Source organism: Balaenoptera musculus, chromosome 7, assembly GCF_009873245.2.
Source record: "Balaenoptera musculus isolate JJ_BM4_2016_0621 chromosome 7, mBalMus1.pri.v3, whole genome shotgun sequence".
NCBI classification, from domain to species: Eukaryota; Metazoa; Chordata; class Mammalia; order Artiodactyla; family Balaenopteridae; genus Balaenoptera; species Balaenoptera musculus.
In genome coordinates this window covers 61,946,132-61,966,443 of record NC_045791.1, presented here as the reverse complement: position 1 = coordinate 61,966,443, position 20,312 = coordinate 61,946,132, and the positions used below count along the sequence as shown (strand labels likewise).

General features: G+C 36.3%; 1 protein-coding gene across 2 annotated transcripts in view; it reads right to left on the bottom strand.

Moving 5' to 3' along the window:
- ITGA4 (integrin subunit alpha 4) overlaps window positions 1-20,312 on the bottom strand; it is a 79,513-nt gene that overhangs the window by 50,928 nt on the left and 8,273 nt on the right. For both annotated transcript variants that reach the window (XM_036858974.1, XM_036858975.1), the window contains exons 3-10: window positions 9,950-10,056; window positions 9,724-9,853; window positions 7,366-7,433; window positions 5,935-6,064; window positions 4,646-4,731; window positions 3,827-3,889; window positions 3,598-3,735; window positions 103-214 (exon numbers count right to left, since the gene is read on the bottom strand). In XM_036858974.1, the coding sequence (XP_036714869.1) occupies window positions 103-214; window positions 3,598-3,735; window positions 3,827-3,889; window positions 4,646-4,731; window positions 5,935-6,064; window positions 7,366-7,433; window positions 9,724-9,853; window positions 9,950-10,056 (834 nt within the window). The remainder of the gene's footprint in view (window positions 1-102; window positions 215-3,597; window positions 3,736-3,826; window positions 3,890-4,645; window positions 4,732-5,934; window positions 6,065-7,365; window positions 7,434-9,723; window positions 9,854-9,949; window positions 10,057-20,312) is intronic.

Sequence of the window (20,312 nt, the reverse complement as noted above, 5' to 3'; positions counted from 1 at the left end):
TTTTCTATAGAAAGGCAAACAACATAAAACTCCAATTATATTCTTTTCCATGTGCCACTTTAAAAGTGGAAATCACGTACCAAATTGGATACTTTTAATTACCTTCAAAGCCATCATTATCAATGTCGCCAAGATTGACTATGGATTCCCCAAATCTTGCAGCATATTTGTCACTTCCAATGAGCTCTATTTCCATTTCGTTCATTACTGCTCCCTAGATAGAAAGGGGGAGAAAGGTGTCATTATCACACAACTTTACACATGATTTACTGTTGTAATTGGGTATGGATTTTTTTCTTAATGCTTCAAACAGGTTGGACAAACTATAGCCTGAGCTTTAGTACACACATCTCAGTTCAATTCAATAAATATTTACCAAGTATGTCAACACATATAATAGTATGATTAGAGCTCAGAGGACAAAAAAAAATTGTCCAACTCGTGATCCCTAGCTTTGAAAATCCAATAAATCATTTTGATAATTCAATTTAGCAAATATTTAGTGAGTTCCTAGTAAAGGCAATGCACTGTGCAAAGACTGAATGGGTGAAAGGGGACAAGGCAGTGTGTGTATAAGACGCTCCCTTTCCAGAAGAAGCCCCCAGTTACAGGAAAGGCATAGTACAAGCATGTACATGACTTAGAAGTACAGACTGCTTTGCAATATTGACAAGCAAGGAGAGCATATCTAATTGTGAGAGCCAGCAGAGATTTCAAGAAAGGAGGTGGTGGTCAAGGTGGCTACTGAAGGATGGGCAAAGTTTTGATATACAGAGAAAATAAACAGCAAAACACAAATTGCAAAGAATTTGGCTAAAATCAACAGTATGTGCGATGAATGAGACAGAAAAAAGTCAGACTAGAGTCTTATGGGGTGGGACTTTGAAGGCTGGGAGAAATTTACTCTCAATTTAGAAAACAAGACAGAGCCACTGAAGGTTTCTGAGTTGAGGAGTGACACGACTGAAGCTGGCCTTGGTGATCTTTTTCCAGTAGCACTGAAGCATGGATTGGTCAACTGTTGTCTCTGAAGTTGGAAGATGAGTTATTACAATTAGACACTCAATAATGTTTCAACAGGAGCTGTTGCAGTAACAGCTGCCAGACCTCTTTCCAAACTCTAATCATGTCACTCCCTTGTATTAAAAACAAAAACAAAAACAAACCCCATGCACTACCCATCACAGATCCTTCCCTCTTCTTAAACAAGTCTGTTCATTCCCATAGCACACACGTTCTTCCCCTTGTGAAGTGCCCTTCGCCTTTTATTCTCCAACTAAAAAATTCCTATACTTGCTTTGCTCCTAGAGAAATGCCTAATTTAAAGAGCAGAAAGCAGAAGAGGCAAGGACGAAGGTGCAGACCTAAGACAACACAAAGGCACTGAAGTTCCAGGGGGAGAGTTTCAAGAAGTGGTGATCACTATTCTTCAAGTATTCTCCAGGCACAGAATGGTGACCAAGAGTCCACTGGGGACCCCTGAGAGCTATTTTAGCAGAAGTAGGTGGAAGCCAGATTCATTCAAGTATCATTCTTTCTTGAGTTCATTCAAAAACAATTACTGAGCACCAACTTGTCCAGGGCTCTTTCGAGCCCTGAGGAAACAGTAGTAAATAAAACAGATGATTCCTCTCCACACGTTGTCTACACTCCAATGGAAGAACCGAGAGACAACAGCAAACCAAACCAATAAATATATAATACAATGTCAGGTAGTGGTTAGTGTCTTTTTAAAGTTAAGAAACAGGAAGATGGAAGGCAACAAAAGAAGAATAACTTATGCAAGAGGTTTTAAAAGCTGAAATCAATTATAAAATTAACCCCAGTATTCAACAGCGATGCCCTCTCTTGAGTGATGTAGAAGTGAGGGGCGAACAAGAGGATAGTCTAATGGGTAGATCTCCTCCCTTGCCCTTTAAGCAAAGGCAATTCACTTTTATCTGTTTTTCATATTGGGATTGCTTAAGATTTCAAGGGGAAAAACCGTTCTATTATTGCCTTACTTTAGGCATATATGCTACTGTTTAAACTGTTCTCAAAAACTTTAAAGAGAAAGAAAAGTATGCAGCTAGCATAAGGAAGACCATTTATGGATAGGAAAATGTGAAATATCTATATAAGAAAAAGTAATGCCTGATTTCACTACTAATGAGATATGAATGATCACTTCATAGATGATATGCTTTTACTATTAAAATTAAGGTTTAAACAGTCTAGGAAATCCCAGCACGAAAATAACTTTCCTGCTCTATATTTGGAACATTAAGAATCTCTCAGCTTTGTAAGACTGAGTATTTTCTCTCTTAAATTGTAAAGAGTTTAGCCTGGTGCTTAATGTAAATACTTACTAAATGCTCTGAAACAACTGATTTAAAAAAATACCTTCTGGAAACAGATTTTACTTTGTTAAATCCCGAATGAAAATGCTACGACTTAAGAAATGAACCAATGGTCTCACAAACCTGTTCTTGCTCTTAAATCAAAGAAACAGGCCAACAAGACCCCATTAAGGCCCTATCAATTATTTCTTTTGATTTGATGCCAGGAAGATAGACTGTCAAGATAAGGCCAGCAGAACTCTTTTTTTTTTTTTTAATACAGAAGATTTCTGTAGGGTTTATTTATTTATTTATTTATTTATTTATTTATTTATTTATTTATTTATTTTGGCTGTGTTGGGTCTTCGTTTCTGTGCGAGGGCTTTCTCTAGTTGAGGCAAGTGGGGGCCACTCTTCATCGCGGTGTGCGGGCCTCTCACTATCGCGGCCTCTCCCGTTGCGGAGCACAGGCTCCAGACGCGCAGGCTCAGTAGTTGTGGCTCATGGGCTTAGTTGCTCCGCGGCATGTGGGATCTTCCCAGACCAGGGCTCGAACCCGTGTCCCCTGCATTGGCAGGCAGATTCTCAACCACTGCGCCACCAGGGAAGCCCCAGCAGAACTCTTTAAATTGAATTGTCAAGTGGTCAGTTTCTATTCCAAAACACCCCCCAGAACTGAAAACTCAACCATAAGCAAGTAAACACCTATTTCTACAACTACTATATCTATTTTGGAATAAACTATGTCAATTTTACATTCTTACCAGGAATATAATCTATATAAATTGTGCAAATTAACATCTTATCAAAGCATATCTTGTTTCCAATTGTTTTCAAATCAAGAAATTAAAAACATTTCATACTTTATCTTCTACTTCTAGTAGTGTTTTATAATTACCAAATTACACTGGGACATTCACCATCAAACCAATAGGACATTCACATTTTTAGGGCTGTATAAAAATCATTCTTTCAAATTAGAGTTGCATCATAATAAAACTGGAAGAAACTGCAACTACTTGAGTAAACACATACAAGCTGTGCATAGAGAAACTCCAGACAATTGATCTCATACTTGCGAGATATCAGAATGGGACAGTGGCCCATTCATCACCATATTCCATTTCATTTTTAAAGCATCAGTACAATACCACAATTTTTACTTTCATCAGTAAAATAAGCCTTAAAATCTATAGTCTCAGAACTTTGGAATAAGAAAAGCATCAGTTTCGATCAAAATCCCATACATGGCTTCCAATTTGCGGCCAACCAGACTTACAGAGCCAGAGTTGATGTACACAAACACTCTTCCTTCCTCCCTGACGGTGCTCTGCACGGGAGCTCCCACAAGTAGGTCTGAGAAGCCATCTGCGTTGAGGTCCACGGCACAGATAGAAGCTCCGAAATAAGACCCAAGCTGCTCCAAGGCAAACCAGATCCAGTCATTGAGAAAAAAGCAGAATTACTCACCAAAGCCCTCAGTGATACCAAAGGTAGAGACATATTACCTTTTTACCTTTCATTTCATGTAAGATATTTAGTTCTTTTGCATCAATGCTGAATATGTATGCCTGCAATGGGGAAAAGAATTCGGAAAGGTCAGACTGCTATCACATTAAAAATGTTTCAGTCAATCAAAACATTAATTTTCATAACTTGTAATTGCTCAAATATATTTTTGAAAAATCCTTTTCAGAGTGATACAAAAGGTTTAGGGAACCAAGTTCACATTAAGATGCCTTCCTTGAAAAACTACCTTCTCAGGAACAATCTTACTGTTTCCTTAGAGAGCACAGAAAATTCATATAGCTGCTTCACTTCCTTGTACAGCAGAAACTAACACAACATTGTAAAGCAATTATACTCCAGTTAAAAGAAAAAAAAAGAAAACGTTGTTTGTCTCAATCTTCAAAGTAATGTTCATGCAGCAATGTAACAAAAACTAGAACGAGAAATAACATTTTGTTCTTTCTAGTCTTAACACAATTGTACCAGGAATGTAGCTGCCTTGATTTGCCTTCAGCTATAAACTTATTAACCAATAAATGTATTCCTTGGACATCTTGAGACAATTCTATCTCAGAAACAATTACTCATAGGAAAGAAGAGCCTCATTTGACTTACATAGTCTTCCTGAAAGCTTTCGTGCTCAATTTTATCTAAAAGCCATACGACTTTCACCCGTTTTACCACTAAACGCGGCACACTGCTCATCATTTCCAGCTTCATTGCTTAGAATGTTGGCAGTTCCTCCTGTAATATCGTATCCTCTCATGCAATCTATATGAACCTTTTTGAAGAAATAAATATAAAAATGTAACTCTTACTTTACCAATCTGTTCATGTTGAGGGGCTCCTCCAACTACTTCGGTAGTGTGCCGACTCCGAAAATGACCGGCTCCAACTGAGTATCCTTCAAGAAAATGGAGACAAGTATGAGAATCATCATTCGCAATGGGTAAAATTCATTATCATAAATCCACTTATAGAATGGATCATAAATCCATTCATAATTAAATGAGACTGAATTCAAAATGACTACAGTAAATAGAGTTTTAAGAATATTTAGAATAGCAATACTCAAAATTGGTTATTATATGCTTTAAGCAATTATTAATCTGTGTGTTAATGTGGCTTATATGTTTAAGTCTTAGAAACTAAAGATAGCACCTTTACATGTGGTTTGTTAGTCTCTGTATATTAGGACGTGGTAGTTTCTACGATTACAACAGAAATATTTTAGTATATATAAAATATAACATTTTGAACTTTAAGTAAAAAAAAAAAAAGTCTTCTTAAACTTCAACTTTTCTTGCCCTGAAACCTTCCTATTGTGATAAAACTGTATGATTACACAAAAGGTAAAATATTCTTATTTTATTATGTGATAAAAGGCATAATACTATGTTACATTTTTAAAATAATGTTTCAAGATATCCTTCAACCATAAACAAGTAAATGCTGAACTGTAAATGAATTCCCTCCATTTTAAAATAAATTCCTTCTGTATGAATGGGGGGGGGGTTCACTTCAAATGTGAACAGCCTATACTCAGAAATAATTACAATAAGAATGATAAAAATAGTTATGCTCTGGGAAATATTCTAAGAACTTATGGGGCAAAGGTTAACGGGCTGTTTTTAGACCCATATTCTTCATAATGTTACCCATTGTCTAGAATGCTGTCCGCAGTCCCACTGACTTTCAGTTGGTCCTTGAAGAAACTATACTTACTCATCCATGCATGATTAAATGAGTTAATTCATGTAGAGTGCTTACAAAAGTTCCTAGGAGATGACAGGCACTCAATAGATGCTATCTTTATAATAACAAGTTGACTGCATAAAGATATAAGCTTACAAGTGATTTACTGCAAAAGAGGAAGCTAAACCAGGAGTTCCAATCTAAGAATTATATACTGATGATAATAGTTACATACGTAAAATATTAAGTTAACTGAAGTTTCAGAGACTATATCCTCAAAAAGGGAGTTTCTGAAAAGGCTTTTTAATTACTACTGGCCATTTTGATCTTTTGAAGATACAATTTCCCTTATTTATAATTACTACTTATCTGTAAGGCAGAGATAATTCGAGTTTGTCCATTTTTATAGTACCTAAATAACTTCCGAATTTCACTTGATTGTGTTTGTCTAAAAAAGCTTTGTATTTATTTGTAGTTATATTGTAGACGAAAAGAGAGCCGGTCCAATAGGAGGATCCTGGAGCTCCCATCACAATTAAGTCCTGTAAGAAAAAAAAATTTATCATCATTTAAAAGTTTAATCTCACCACCCGAAACCTCCTCCAGATACATGCTTTAAGTAAATAGTGACAAAAATACATTTTTATAAATTTCCGAAATGTAAGCGTTTTATGAGTTTAAAAGCACATCAAAGAAAGCCAGAGAAGCTAGCTAATGAATTTTCAGCTAAAATGAGAATTTCAGAGAAGAAACGCTGAAACTCTCACTTCATGCTCATCAGCGGACTTTAAAATCAAAGGTAGAATCACTGAACTCTAGAGTAAGTTTTGGGGAGAAAGGCAATGTGGATTTCTATTAAAGTAAACCCTATCTGGGTAACTCATTAGTGCTCATTACAGAGATAACTGTGTGCTGCCAAAGAGTAAAAAATGGACTTAATTTATTTCAATTTGCAAAAAGCTAATGAATAGGTTCCTTAATAATGTTAGCTTGGAAAAAAAACAACTCAAATGAAATTGGGGCATACTTGATGATAAACGTAGGAATTTAGAAGAAAGGCAAGAGAGGGAAGATTGGAATGAGCAGACACTTGTCTGGTGAAATATGAAAACTTTTCAGCAGTTAAAGCTATGTAACATTTCTAAATTTCCTAAACAATCCAAACTTTGAAAAAAAAAAAAGTCAATTTAAATATAAAGTAAGCAAACATTATTATTTTTCCATACTAGGCAATACTTATGGAAATTGTTAACCCAAGGCTTGATACAACCTGTCTACAAAGATTTAGAAAACATTCATAACTTCATAATGGGTTGTTGAGAGAAACTGGGAGATTTAGGAGTTGAGTACAATTGTGATCTTTCACTGTGTATGTGATAGTGTTAGAAAAAGAATAATAGAGTTTGGGACCATATCTCATTTAAGAGGATATTATTAAGTTCTTAAATCTCCCAGTTCTCACACTTCTAATGAAAAGTGTTAACTCATACGCTTCCTCCCCCCCAATTTAATAACTATATATAACATACCTAGATATTTTCAATGCTTAAATTAACAAATAACTACAGCTACTTTTGATTTCTATTAAATTCTTCATAAAAGTAACCTTCTTTAGTATAGACTTTTAGTTGGTCTTGCGTGACACAGCCATCTAAATATTAATATTTTATCAATACACATGTCGAATATTGAGTGGTGAAAATTAAGTTGTATTACACTCAAATTTAAGAGACATACTATTTGGGTATTATACAATTTTTTCTTCAACGCACAGTATCAATCTTCTAAGTCAAATTAAAATTCTATATGTAAACATCCATAGCAGCTATTTTGGGACAATTACCTCTGTGTAAAAACTAGATATTCCAGCTTGACATGATGCAAAATTTTCTCCAAATTTCCTCACATAATCTAAAATAAAGTAGAAAAACAATTCAAGATTTCATTTTAAAACTGACAAAATCTGCATAATTTTGTTTATTTATAAATCCTTATAAGTATACCTTTCAAGAGCTCTTTTACAGTATTATTTAAAAAAATAGTAAGTGGCAAAATTTAAGGTCACAAATCTCTTCCATGTTGATCTTCAAAATATCCTTGTGAAATAGCAATAGAAAAATCTACCCAGCCTCTTTTCCATGGGAAGAACATGCAGCATACACTCAAAAAGTTGTCAGGTGAGTATCTAAGACAGAGGTAGGATTTGTGGCTTCCAGTTCAGGTTTCCATTTAAAATAGGCTTCCTAGATTTTTGCCTGGCTGAAAATAACAGAGTCAAGATCTGCATGGAGATGGAGGATCTCTTCTTACAAAGCCCCCATGAATGGTTGCTTTGTGAAACTCACTAAGGGCACAAAACTTGCTTTTCCTGAAGAACTGACATAAGTAAACCTCTATGAAGATACAGGACCACATCTTCGTTTTGGCTTTGCTAACCAGAAATGTTAAATAAATTGCTAAGTCATTTATAATGACCACTCCCTGTCATGCTTTTTCATTCTTTTTCATATCTTCTCTGGTCCTATACACATTTTTTAATTTAAAAAATACTACCATAATTTTAGGTGTCTTAGGTTTCTGCCATCATGTTTTTTTTTCATAGAATGTGGCTAGGTATATATTTATACATATATTTATTTATATATATATATTCATACATACATATATATGTATATATATATATATTTATTTGGGGGTGGTGCACATTGTCATCCATGGACATTGGATGTCCATGTAAAAAGTCACCCAGAGAACACATGAGAAAATGTACAGGACTGAAATCTACACCCAGGGAGGCACCAGCATTTTGTGAAGGGACCAGCCAGCAGCAGGACAAGAGTTGCAGGACATTAAGTGGTGAAATGCATCACTTCACACCAGTAGAATAGTCAGAAGTGGTTGCTGGGGCAATTAAAAGCCCCAGACATGGGGCCAGCTAGGTGGGAAGGGGTGCTGCAGTTGAGGGGTGTCTTTAGCTTGCATCTCTACTAGACTGTCTTTTGACAGGTTTCCTTCAGCCTATACAGCTAATTCCTATTGTCGAACACTTGCACACTTGATTTTAAAGGGAACCAAGTTCACAAGGGAAAAGGCCTCATCTGAACTGGAGATTATGACTCAGGCTGGTCAGGTTTGCATTATGGAGAGACTGCAAGACCCCAAATGACCATGAAGGCCGCTACAGCCAGGGAGAGAGGCCTCTACTGTGAAATGTTTTAAAGTGTAAACCATAAACTATTATGAAAAAGAGGATAATAGCCAGAGTAAGTTTTACTGCAATGGAGAAGTTAAAATTCACCTTTTTTCTTCTTGGCATTCAAAGGCAAATTAGGAATATAGACGATATAATCTTTTCTATTATATCAAATTCCAGGGAGGAAAGACTCCAATATTAATAAAACCAACTCAATTTGCATACTTGCTCCAAGTTTTGTCAAGTAATAGAAATTTCCTTTGGACACTGGGATAATCATTTTGGTCAGAAAAACTGGAACTTGGCATTCATATATATTTTATTCTTTCCAAAGACACATTTTCAGAATTTTAGTTCTGTTGCAGGTATCATTTTTTCAATACTCTGTTGACATTTACCTCTAACTTTGCTCATTTCAGTTTATGTCCTAGCTCTGCATGCACTAACCATGAGCTAAAATTTTTATGGGAAAGACCTTTCAAACTTAAGATACCAATCCCTTGCAATTTCAAGGAAAACAAGTAAATTTGAGGAAATAAAAAAGACAGTGAGTGGGAAAGATCTGCTTACATTTATACTTTGAATCTTTCTAAATCTTGCTGGAAGCTAAAGGTAAAGCAAGAAACTTAAACAATTTTCTTGCTTCTGCTCATATTTTTCAATCTATTTCATGATTTTAAGTGTCCTGCACTTGCTGGGCATTAGACTCACTTATACTGAATAGAAAATATACTTAATGCTAAAGTGGGAATGCTAAACTAGATGCTAGAATTATTCAAATTAAATTGTAGAATTCCTAGTCCTAAAAACACAGTACATTTTTGAAAATTAAAACAACTGCAATTGGGTAAAAAAGGAAATAATACTCTTGAGTAGTTAAAGGAAACATAGCTATTTCAAAGATCCTCCCACCCCAAACCAAACATCCAAAATTGAAAACTGAAGAAACATTTTTAAAGGCATTCACTTATTTCTCTTGATCCAGTTAATATCAAAATCATGCCTTACCTTGATAGCATGGAGCTATTCTTTTACTCAGCTCTGTTCGTAAATCAGAGGGCATTCCATAGCAAACACCCGTGGGGAGCTTATTTTCATTCTTTATGTAAAATATATTTTTCCATCTATGCCCACAAGTCTGAATAAAACATAAAAGTAGACCACATGATGTGAAAGTCACACCCAGGGTATCTGATTTCACGATGTGATCAGTGGACTAATTTCAATAACCTACCACGATGGAGCCATTTTCTCCTGGCTGTCTGGAAAGCGTGACCCCCAACCATTGATTGTCTCTTTCTTCCAAACAAGTCTTTCCACAAGGTTCTCCATTAGGGCTACCTACAGCATTTGAAAATAATTTTATCATCAGTTATCTTGAAAACAGTATTATTCTACAAGAGCAAACAAACACGCATGCTTATTCCCAGTGTTTTTTCCTTCAGCGCTCTGTGGAATACCCCCTTTCCCTGCTTCCCTGTCATCATATATTTGGTGCACATTGTTGGGGTAACCGTCAGTTAATCTGTGCCAACATAATTGTTCTCTCACAGGTGATTTTTGTTTGTAGGAATGCCCTCTGACTGGTAACACCAGGAAGAGATGGCCTTGATATAGGAGATAGCTGACCAACATGACTAAGAGAGGGGAAACCAGTTTAAAACAACATTGGCTGTGCAAGTCCAACTGCATTGTGTAATACTTGGCAAAGAATGTCATCTTTGTTTTGATCATTTATCTAGCAATGTAAGCAACATTTCCAGACAACTTTTCTTAAACGTTTCTTGTACAGAGACATTACGAATAGAAGGACTACAATATGGTCCTCAGCATTTAAGTCACAGTTTGTTGAAGCTGGAGGTGATGATTGAGCATGTGGAAAGCAGCTGTGTATAATTAACATACTAATAATGCCAGCATTTAAAACAAACTGCCCTATGGTTTACATTTAGTGGATTGTGACGTTTTCAACAAAGAAAAAAAGACTTTGAAAAACTGGATTATTTTAGTAAAGAGAAAACTTCAATAGGGACTTTCACAAAGGCATGAATAGCCAGAAAGCCAAAAATAAAATATTACACACGGGTAATACTTCTAAACTGTGCAAGAAAAAGTGATCATCCCAGTAATTTTGTTTTTGTTAAAGTGACTTATTTGCTTTGTAGCTGGGATCCTGTGTTAAATGTGATTTCAAGTAAGTGATTTTGGGGGAGAATAAGATGCAGTATATTGAGATTCCTTTCGCTATTTCCACCCACTTCAATTGCCACATGACAGTTCCATGCCAAAGGCAGATAAATACATTTGCATCAATTTGACTGGATAAGGACATGGAACTTTTTTTTTTTTAACTTAATTTTGGTACCAAGTTTTCATACACTGATAGGGACCACACTCTAAATCATCAAGCACTTATAACCTTGACCCCTAGATAATGCTTCCTGGGCAAACTCAGAATACCTTCATAGATGAGGTTAGTATTAGAAAGTGAAATTATTTGCAGTAAGTCTCCTGGGTAAGAGAGATTTTAAGGAGTGTGGAAAGATATTTGTGCATACATTTTATGAACATTTGTTCATTCTCTTAAAATGTTGTTCAGGACAAACCAACCCTTCAACACAGCTAAACTGAAGAAAGTTTCCCAGCCCCATCTCTGGAGATTGATTTAGTTGGTCCAGGTGAGGCCCTGATTACCCCAGGTGATTCTCATGATCTGGAACATTGTTATGATGGTATATGGATAATCTTTTTTTGGCCAATTTTCTTGGAGAATAGTAATGTCAACTCCCACCTATTGGTAGTGCCCGCCAAGAGCATGAGACAGAGGAATACGACTAAGGATCTGTCTGGAAAAAGAATGCTGGGGTTGATTAACAATGTCTACTTGGAATGGGAAGGGGAGATTGCTGCAGCCCAAACCTTGATCAAGGATGGCCCAGGTGGAAGCATTAGGTTTCTATATTCAAGTTAATAAAGAAAGGAAGGAATAAGGGAGAAGGAAGGGAAAGACAATTATATTGTAGTACTGAATGGGTAAGGTCTAACATAGAAAGTTGTTACTGTGGCTACACAATGCCAACGTAATTGAAAGAAAGTGAAAGAATGACAAACAAATTTTAATTTTCATTGTGATGCAAATTTCAGTTTGACTTTTTACTAAAATTGCCAGCTACTTTTTTTTTTTTTTACTAATGTCAAAAGTAGATGATAAAAAAAAAAAAAAAAAGTAGATGATAAATGGTAGATTCGTCTACCTGAAGGTGAAGTTATTACTTATCCCAATAGATACTTCAACAAAGTATCTTCTCGGAAAATACCAAAGTCTTTCTAAAATTATAGTCAACACTCAGTTAACTAAGCAATTGTGCAGGAGGAAAATTAAGGACAGGAGAGGACAGAGTTCACAAATAACACATTATCTCTGTTAAAATGTGGTATATTTAATGGACAGTTTCATTAAGATTACGGCCAATATTTAGAAACAAATTTACTGTTCTAGAGATGCCACCCCAATGTCTAAAAACATCTAATAATATGTACGTAGTAAACATACAACAGTTTGGAACCAAAAAGTACCACGTAAATTGCTGAAGAAAATGGCCCAAAAGTTCTTATGCACAAAAACTGTGAATTGTCATCTGTTTCTTAGCTGAGCTCTCTTATTTGTAGATTTTAAAATGAAAACTAGGGCTTCCCTGGTGGCGCAGTGGTTGACAATCTGCCTGCCAATGCCGGGGACACGGGTTCGAGCCCTGGTCTGGGAAGATCCCACATGCCGCGGAGCAACTAGGCCCGTGAGCCACAATTACTGAGCCTGCGCGTCTGGAGCCTGTGCTCCGTAACAAGAGAGGCCGTGATAGTGAGAGGCCCACGCACCGCGATGAAGAGTGGCCCCCGCTTGCCACAACTAGAGAAAGCCCTCGCACAGAAACGAAGACCTAACAAAGCCAAAATTAAATAAATAAATAAATAAAAATTTAAAATGAAAACTAGAGAAACTCTTATGTTATTAAACTGTTTTCTGTGTCCACAGATTATTCCCCATTGCATCCTTTCTGTTTTAGTTTTAGCCTCACCAGGTGACATCACAATGTCATCACTACTCAGATTCTCACACTTAGAGTCACACACTTAGATAACTCTAGTCTGTGGACATACAGACTCACGCTTATACAGGTTTCTTCTTTCCACTTCCTAATACCGCTTCTGCCACAGAGTAGCACCCAACAGCAAAGAGAATCCTGAGGTACTTTCAGCACTGGTTACCAGACAAAATTAGTTCAAAGAACAGCCTATAAATCCCCACTACTGATCTGGGTCTTCATTTCTAGCAACTTTTCACCTTTACTTCTGTAATGCCTGCAGAATCTTGGCATAGAGGTCAGCCCTTCACATCACCAGCTTATGCTCAGGGCCCCTCCAGAGCTTTTCCTTAACCTCCTTGCTCTGGAGGCCATGCCTTTTCTCGTGGTTCTCAGCCCTGACTGGACATGAGGATCACCTGGGGTGATGGTGGGGGGGAAAAGTTTGGAACAAATACTGACACCTGGTCCCACTCCCAGAGGCTCCGATTTGACGTGCCTGGGTTGAGAGCCAGACATCAGAATTTTTCAAACAGCTCCTCAGTAACAGTAGTGCGCAGCTGGGCTTGTGAGCAACTGCTCTGCAATGTACATGGTTACGCCATTTCCTGTGTTATATTTGAAAGGAACTACTCCATTTAGAAAAATAGTAGTAATACCTTTTTACCCTCCTTGGTTTCACCTAAATATTGTAACAGGATATCAAATATTAAGCCAATTTTCTTCATGTGGAAATACAGTATTTCTAATTAGGTCAGAAATGATGATTATTAGAACTGTCATGAGAAAGCTAATTCTCATGAATTTCCCTGACAGAACACCATAAATAAATGCAGATTATCTTTATATTTTATCCAAATGTCATGCTGAAATGATTTATAATCTGGTTTTCAATTCAGCTCATACATTACTGATCTAAACTCAGAAAATCAAATCAGCCTCATAATTGAAAAAAGTACTTTACATGGTTTAACATAAAAGAGGTCAGAAGAAATTAACGTGTGATAATTTTCCATGCTTTTACATAACTAGAATGACTAATTCTTAGCACAGTTGAACGCATTTTCCCAGTAGACATTAAAAATAAAGCACATAAAAACCATACCCCTTATTCTAAAAATTAAGCCCATCTTTCTCTTTCCTTTTTTTTCTCTTTCGATTTTCATTTGGGAAAGAAAATATAAAGATGTATGCTTACTATTCAGTTTTTATTTCCACTTACTGATTTTGTTTCAGTGCATACCTGAGTATATAAATGTGAATAAGCAGTAATTTTGATAGATGGATACAAAGGATGTTAGTACAAAGCCAATTAGGTACATTCTTTACCACTTCCCCCCCCCCCTTTGTCTTTTTTGCTCTTATTCACATCATCTGTTTTAGTGCCATTTTTCCAAGTGCCAAAATGTGACAGAGACTATGGAAGACTAGATATTTGCTCTTGATTGTCATCTCCATGGGGGCAGACTGACTATTTTGTTAACTGCGGCATTCCCACAGCACAGAACAGGGCCTTACATGCAGTAGGCAGGAACAAAATATTTGCTGAGGGAGGGAATTCTGAAACCCCTTATACCACCACAAAATCCTCTACTAGAGGGTACTACTACAAAATTTTCACCAAACTCTCAGGGAGCTAAGCTTTGGAGAATTCTTCCTTCTCTACTATTCTCTCCTACTTCCAAAATATTAGTCCCTTAAGTTTTAAGACAGTAACAGATGGTCTGAAGGAAAACAGCGTTTGCAGGTTTGAAGATCTTTACAAAGTGCGATATGTGAGTAGGATGATTTAGGACTGAGAATTAGCTGGGCCTCCAGGAAGTGCCTGTCTCAGAGGGGTTCTGCAAGGATTTTGAGGACTAAATGAGGTATATGTGAAGGGCTCGGGCTAGAGCCTGGCAGAGAAAGCAAGCAAACGTTAGCTGATGTTGACATTATTATTTTAAGGATTAAGCTAAAGATACGATTAAGCTGCGCATATGTCATGGTATATATCCTCCTCCATGACATATTTGTGGCATATCACTGTCAGCGAGCCCTTACCATACACATTAACTCATTTATTTCTCACAGTAGCTACAGAGGACAGTGTTATCAATCCCATTTTACAGGTGAGGAAATAGAATCTTAAAGAAGTAATTTGCCCAAATCCATGGGGCTGGTAAATAGAAAAGACTAGAATCAAAAATCAAAACCTTTTAGAATGAAATACTGCCATTTGCAGCAACATGGATGGACCTAGAGATTATCATACTAAGTAAAGTAAGCCAGACAGAGAAAGACAAATATCATATGATATCACTTATATGTGCAATCTAAAATATGATATAAATGAACTTTTTACAAAACAGAAACAGACTCACAGACACAGAAAACAAACTCATGGTTACGAAAGGGGAAAGGGCGGGGAGGGCTAAACTAGGAGTTTGGGATCAGCAGATACAAAATACTACATATAAAATAAACAACAAGGTCCTACTGTATAGCACAGGGAATTATATTCAATATCTTGTAATAAACCATAATGGAAAAGAATTTTTAAAAAAAGGAAATCAAAAACTTTTAGAAATTGAAGATCTAAAAGTAGTTACTTTCCACTAATCTGGAGTATATACAATAGAACTGTACATATATTTCAGACGTATGAATTATCTGGATAAATTTTACTTTCTAAACCTTTTCTTCAGCTGAAAGTGTGTAAAATATCACAAGTCTGCCCACAGACTATACAGTCAACTTTCTAGTGTTCACAAAAAATGTTACTTACTTGGTCCCTATCTTACTCTGACCTTTTCCTCAACTGAGATCAGTTCTCAATATTTTGGCATTTCTACTGAGGAAGGACCAAGGGGAAAGACCAGACTCAAAGGTCTTCTTTCTGTAACCTTTCGACAGCTTGAGTGACACACTTTGTGGGTAGGGGAGCCTGGGACTTTTGGATGCAATGACAAGTTTGGTTTATCTGCCTGCATCACTGGGCTGTGGCCTCAACAGTTCAGACATTTGATCGGGGCTCTCAGACTGGCCTTCTGGCTACTAAGACAACACATGCATTTATGTGATCTTTCAAAAGATGTGACATAATTTTCAAGTTTCAGAAAAATAGTGAAAGACCTTACTTCCACCAGTTTTTTTTTTAACGTGAAGCTCTATTCCATTGAAAGATGAGTCCTGTATTTTCAAACTCTTCCACTAGAAATTTTTCTTAAGTAATCCTGAAAAATAAATGACCCTTGTTCTAGTCTATGTTCTATAAAGATTCTATAAAGATTCTGTGAAGATTCTATGTTCATTCATGCAAGATATCTTTATTTGTAGAAGCAATAATTACCGAGTGAAAATAATCATACCATTCCTTCATTTACCAAGATTCAGAATATAGAAAAAAATATATGGGATTAAAAGCAAATAAACCAATTCAAAGATGACCAGATTACAAGGCCTACCATTGGAGGGTTATAAAAATTACACAAAGTTTGTGCCTGTGCATACAAGACTGCCTGGCGCCTAGTAGGTGTTCATTAAATGGTAAATGCTTCTGCTCCCCAGGGTACCCACATTGCATTGATGTGGACACACCAGCAGAGGGAGCTCACAATGTCGTGAGGTTGGGTCAGCAGGCTGCCTTCAGCTCTTTAAGCCAAATGGCCCCTTGTTTTTGTTTCTTATCAAACACTAATTACCATTAAATTCATCATATTATTTTTATTATATTAAACTGTGTACTTTTCCCACACATCTAATAAAATGTGGTAGAGATGTTTCCGAAAGGTAGCAGTGATGTTCATGAATTTAACAGCAATAACAATAACTTGGAGTAATGAAAAGTAAAACACCCAAGTTTTACAGGAGATATGGGACATGAAAGTACTAAACTTCCAAGACCACTTCCTCCAAGTCATCTAGGGGCAAACAAGAGTCAAAATATCAAATTAAACATCAAAATTAGAAACCATTCTCGAAGTATTTTTTTTCTGGAAAAATATGTTTAAGTGTCATATTCTCTGACTTCCTAATAAAACTCTGATAATGGCTGATAATCATGCTCAATGTATGTGAGAAACAGCTCCTATAATCATAGGCCTGAAAAAGCCAGCTATTTAAGTCCTCTATTTCATTTTATTTTAATTACATTTTTTATTTAATAATTGTATTTATTTTACTGTGTTGTATTTAGGAAGAGAGTTCCACACAGAGGTGAACAAGTTCTGGCAGTAGAGGCAAGCTTGATGGTTGCAATTTTATGAATCTGAGTTGATCCTGAGACATCACTAGACTTCAGAACCCTAGAAAACCATCCTGCTTGTGAGCTTGAACCTAAGATTGGGGTTTCCTCCAGGTGCCTTAGGCCCAAACTTCTTTAAATTCCTACAGAAAACCTATACAAGTATTTTTACTAAGTACAGCAGAAGAATGTACAGCAACGGATATATTTGCTGTGCAAAATTTAAAGAAGGAATGTTGTCTTACAATAATTATATAATTATTTATATAATAAAGAACACATTATATGCTTTGTATGTGCCAGGCACACTTTTAATACATGTAAACATGTATAGTAAGTCATTTAATTTTCGTTATATCCCTATGAGGCAGGTATTATTATCATTATCCCAATTTCACAGATGGAGAAGCTGATACAAAGGGAGATTAAGCATCTTGCCCAAAGTCACACTACTTATAAGGGGGGAAGGAAGGATTCAAACCCATACTGTTATCCACCACCCTACACCACTTTACAATGATTTGCTGTTAGTACTTTTAACTGTTAATCAGGGAGTGAATCCAAGTATCAACATTATTAATAATCCTATTCTAATTCTATTTCTACAATAACTTATTATATAACATTAACTTCCAACATTAGAAAATAAGGAAAGAAAATTCTCTACTTCCATGGTTTTCAACTAATCTCTTAGACTTAAGCGTTCATTTGAAAAAGTATCACTAATATATAGATACCATTTTGAGTGTCTTTGAAACAAGAATAATGCAAAAATGTGAACAGAAAAAAAACTCCAGGGAAACCTGCCCTCACTTAATGCTCAGTGGTCAATATTGAAGTTCTGAGCCTGGTTTTGGAATTCACAGGGTAGGATGGAGGAGGAGGTCAGGTTAAAAATATGTGAGAAACGTAAAAATCAGTCAGGGAGTCCATGGCATCATTCTGTACCAATGAATGTAGGATCGACTGAGATGAGGGGTTACCAATAACAGAGGACATCGTTTCATTCAAAGTTTAAACGGTGGGATAAGATGTTGCAGAGACAATGATTTGCAGACAAAATAATGATATTCTAATAAATACCAGAAAATGGTCACAAGAAAACAGAGAATAACGCTGGGGTGAGGTAGACCTAGAAAGATTTCACAGAGGGTAGATATTGACAAGAGACTTCTGCAAAGGGTATAATTTTAAAAGGACATGTCTAATCCACTTCACAAAATATTTCCTGCAAAAGAGATTTGATAACTAAATCTATACTCTTACTACTTCTGAACATATTCATTGAGAATTACAGTATTTCATATAAATTATATGAAAAAGATTTCAAATCATTAAAAAAAAATTCTTGGGGATAAACTGAGAGCATCAGAATCAACACACTGCATTACTGAGCCCAGTTCTGTCACTTGCAAGTCCACTTCCATATTTAATTTGATATCTCCAGCTCTTCCCAAAATTAAAATCCCCTTGTTTTAAAGACAGTCAGTTCCAAGCTTCCTATCTCAGGAGTGTGTATTCTTTAGATTGCCTGGTATGAGTAGGCAGAGTCTGGAACCCAAGGCTGGCCTAGACCTTTTGGAACAATATTGAAATATACAGCAAACCCCAGAGGATCCCACCCAAATCTGAGAAATGCACCCATCCATTTCACATTCACTGAGATTCTACTACATGCTCGTCAAAACTGGTCAGAACTGGCTCAATTACTCTTCCAGGAAAACTTCTCTCATCATCCAAACATTTTCTTCTCCCCATTGTGTGTCTCTATCATTATGCATGTTACATTTTCTTGTAGGTAATTATCTGTTTCCCTGTTTCCCCTGTCACTGAGTTCTTTCAGGGCTTTAGCCATCTTAGCCACCTTTCTATTCCCAGTACTAGCATAAGTAATTGATAAAATTTATTTAATAAATAAAGGAAGAACCCAGTTAAAAGAGTTGACATCTGCCAACAATATTTTCACACTCCTCACTTCTCAACCCTCTGAAGTCTGGTATCACCACTAAAACTGGTCTTACCAAGGTTACTAATGAACCAATTCTCTCCAAATCCAACGAAACCTCCTAAGTTCTTACCTAGCTTGACCTCTTGGCAACTTTTGATAATGCCAACCACTCACCTCTTTATAGAATCTCTCATTCCTCTACTTCCATAGTGCCACATTGACCTGATTTCCTAGCTACCTCTTTGGCTTTTCCTTCTCAATCTATTTTTCAGGCTCTTTTTTCTTCTCCAATGGTTTTCAACCATGGATGAATATTGGAATCATCTGGGGACCTTTGGAAATTCCTGATGCACTACTAAGGGTTCTGCACCCAATTCCAACGTATGTGTGTGAAGTTTTTCCACATCATCAACAAGCAATTCTCTGATACCAGGTGGGTGTCCTGCAATTCAACTCCATTGTAACACTATCTAACCTGGAGATAATGTCAGATCCCACAGGTTAAGGGTTCAGTCCTACATGCTCCTTGACATAGGTCTTAGTGATGATTTTTTAAATCTGACACCAAAAGCAAAAGCAACAAAAGCGAAAATAAATAAGTGGGACTACATTATACTAAAAAACTTCTGTACAGAAAAGGCAACATACTGAATGAGAAAAAATATTTGCAAATTACATATCTGATAAGGGGCTAATATCCAAAATATATACAGAATTCATATAACTCAATAGCAAAACAAGCAAACAATCTGAGTGGAAGACCTGAATAGACATTTTTCCAAAGAAGACATACAGATGGACCAGAAGTACATAAAAACATGCTCGACATCACTAATCATCAGGGAAATGCAAATCAAAACCACAATGAGCTATTACCTCACACCTATCAGAATGGCTATTATCAAAAAGACAAGAGATAACAAATGTTAGTGAGGATGTGGAGAAAAAGGATGTGCATTGTTGGTGGGAATGTAAATTGGTGCAGCCACTATGGAAACAGTATGGAGGTTCCTCAAAAAATAAAAGATAGAACTACCATATGATCCAACAATTCCACTTCTGGGTATTTATCAGAAGAAAATGAAAATACTAACTCAAAAACATATTATGTACCCCCCATATTTATTGCAGTATTATTTATAATAGCCAAGATGGGAAACAACCTAAGTGTCCACTGAAGGATGAGTGGATGAAGAAATTGTGGTACATATATGCAATGGGATATTATTCAGCCATAAAAAAGAATGTAATCTTGTCATTTGAAACAACATGACTGAACCCCAATGACATTATGCTAAGTGAAATAAGTCAGATAGAGAAAGACAAATACTGTATGACCTCT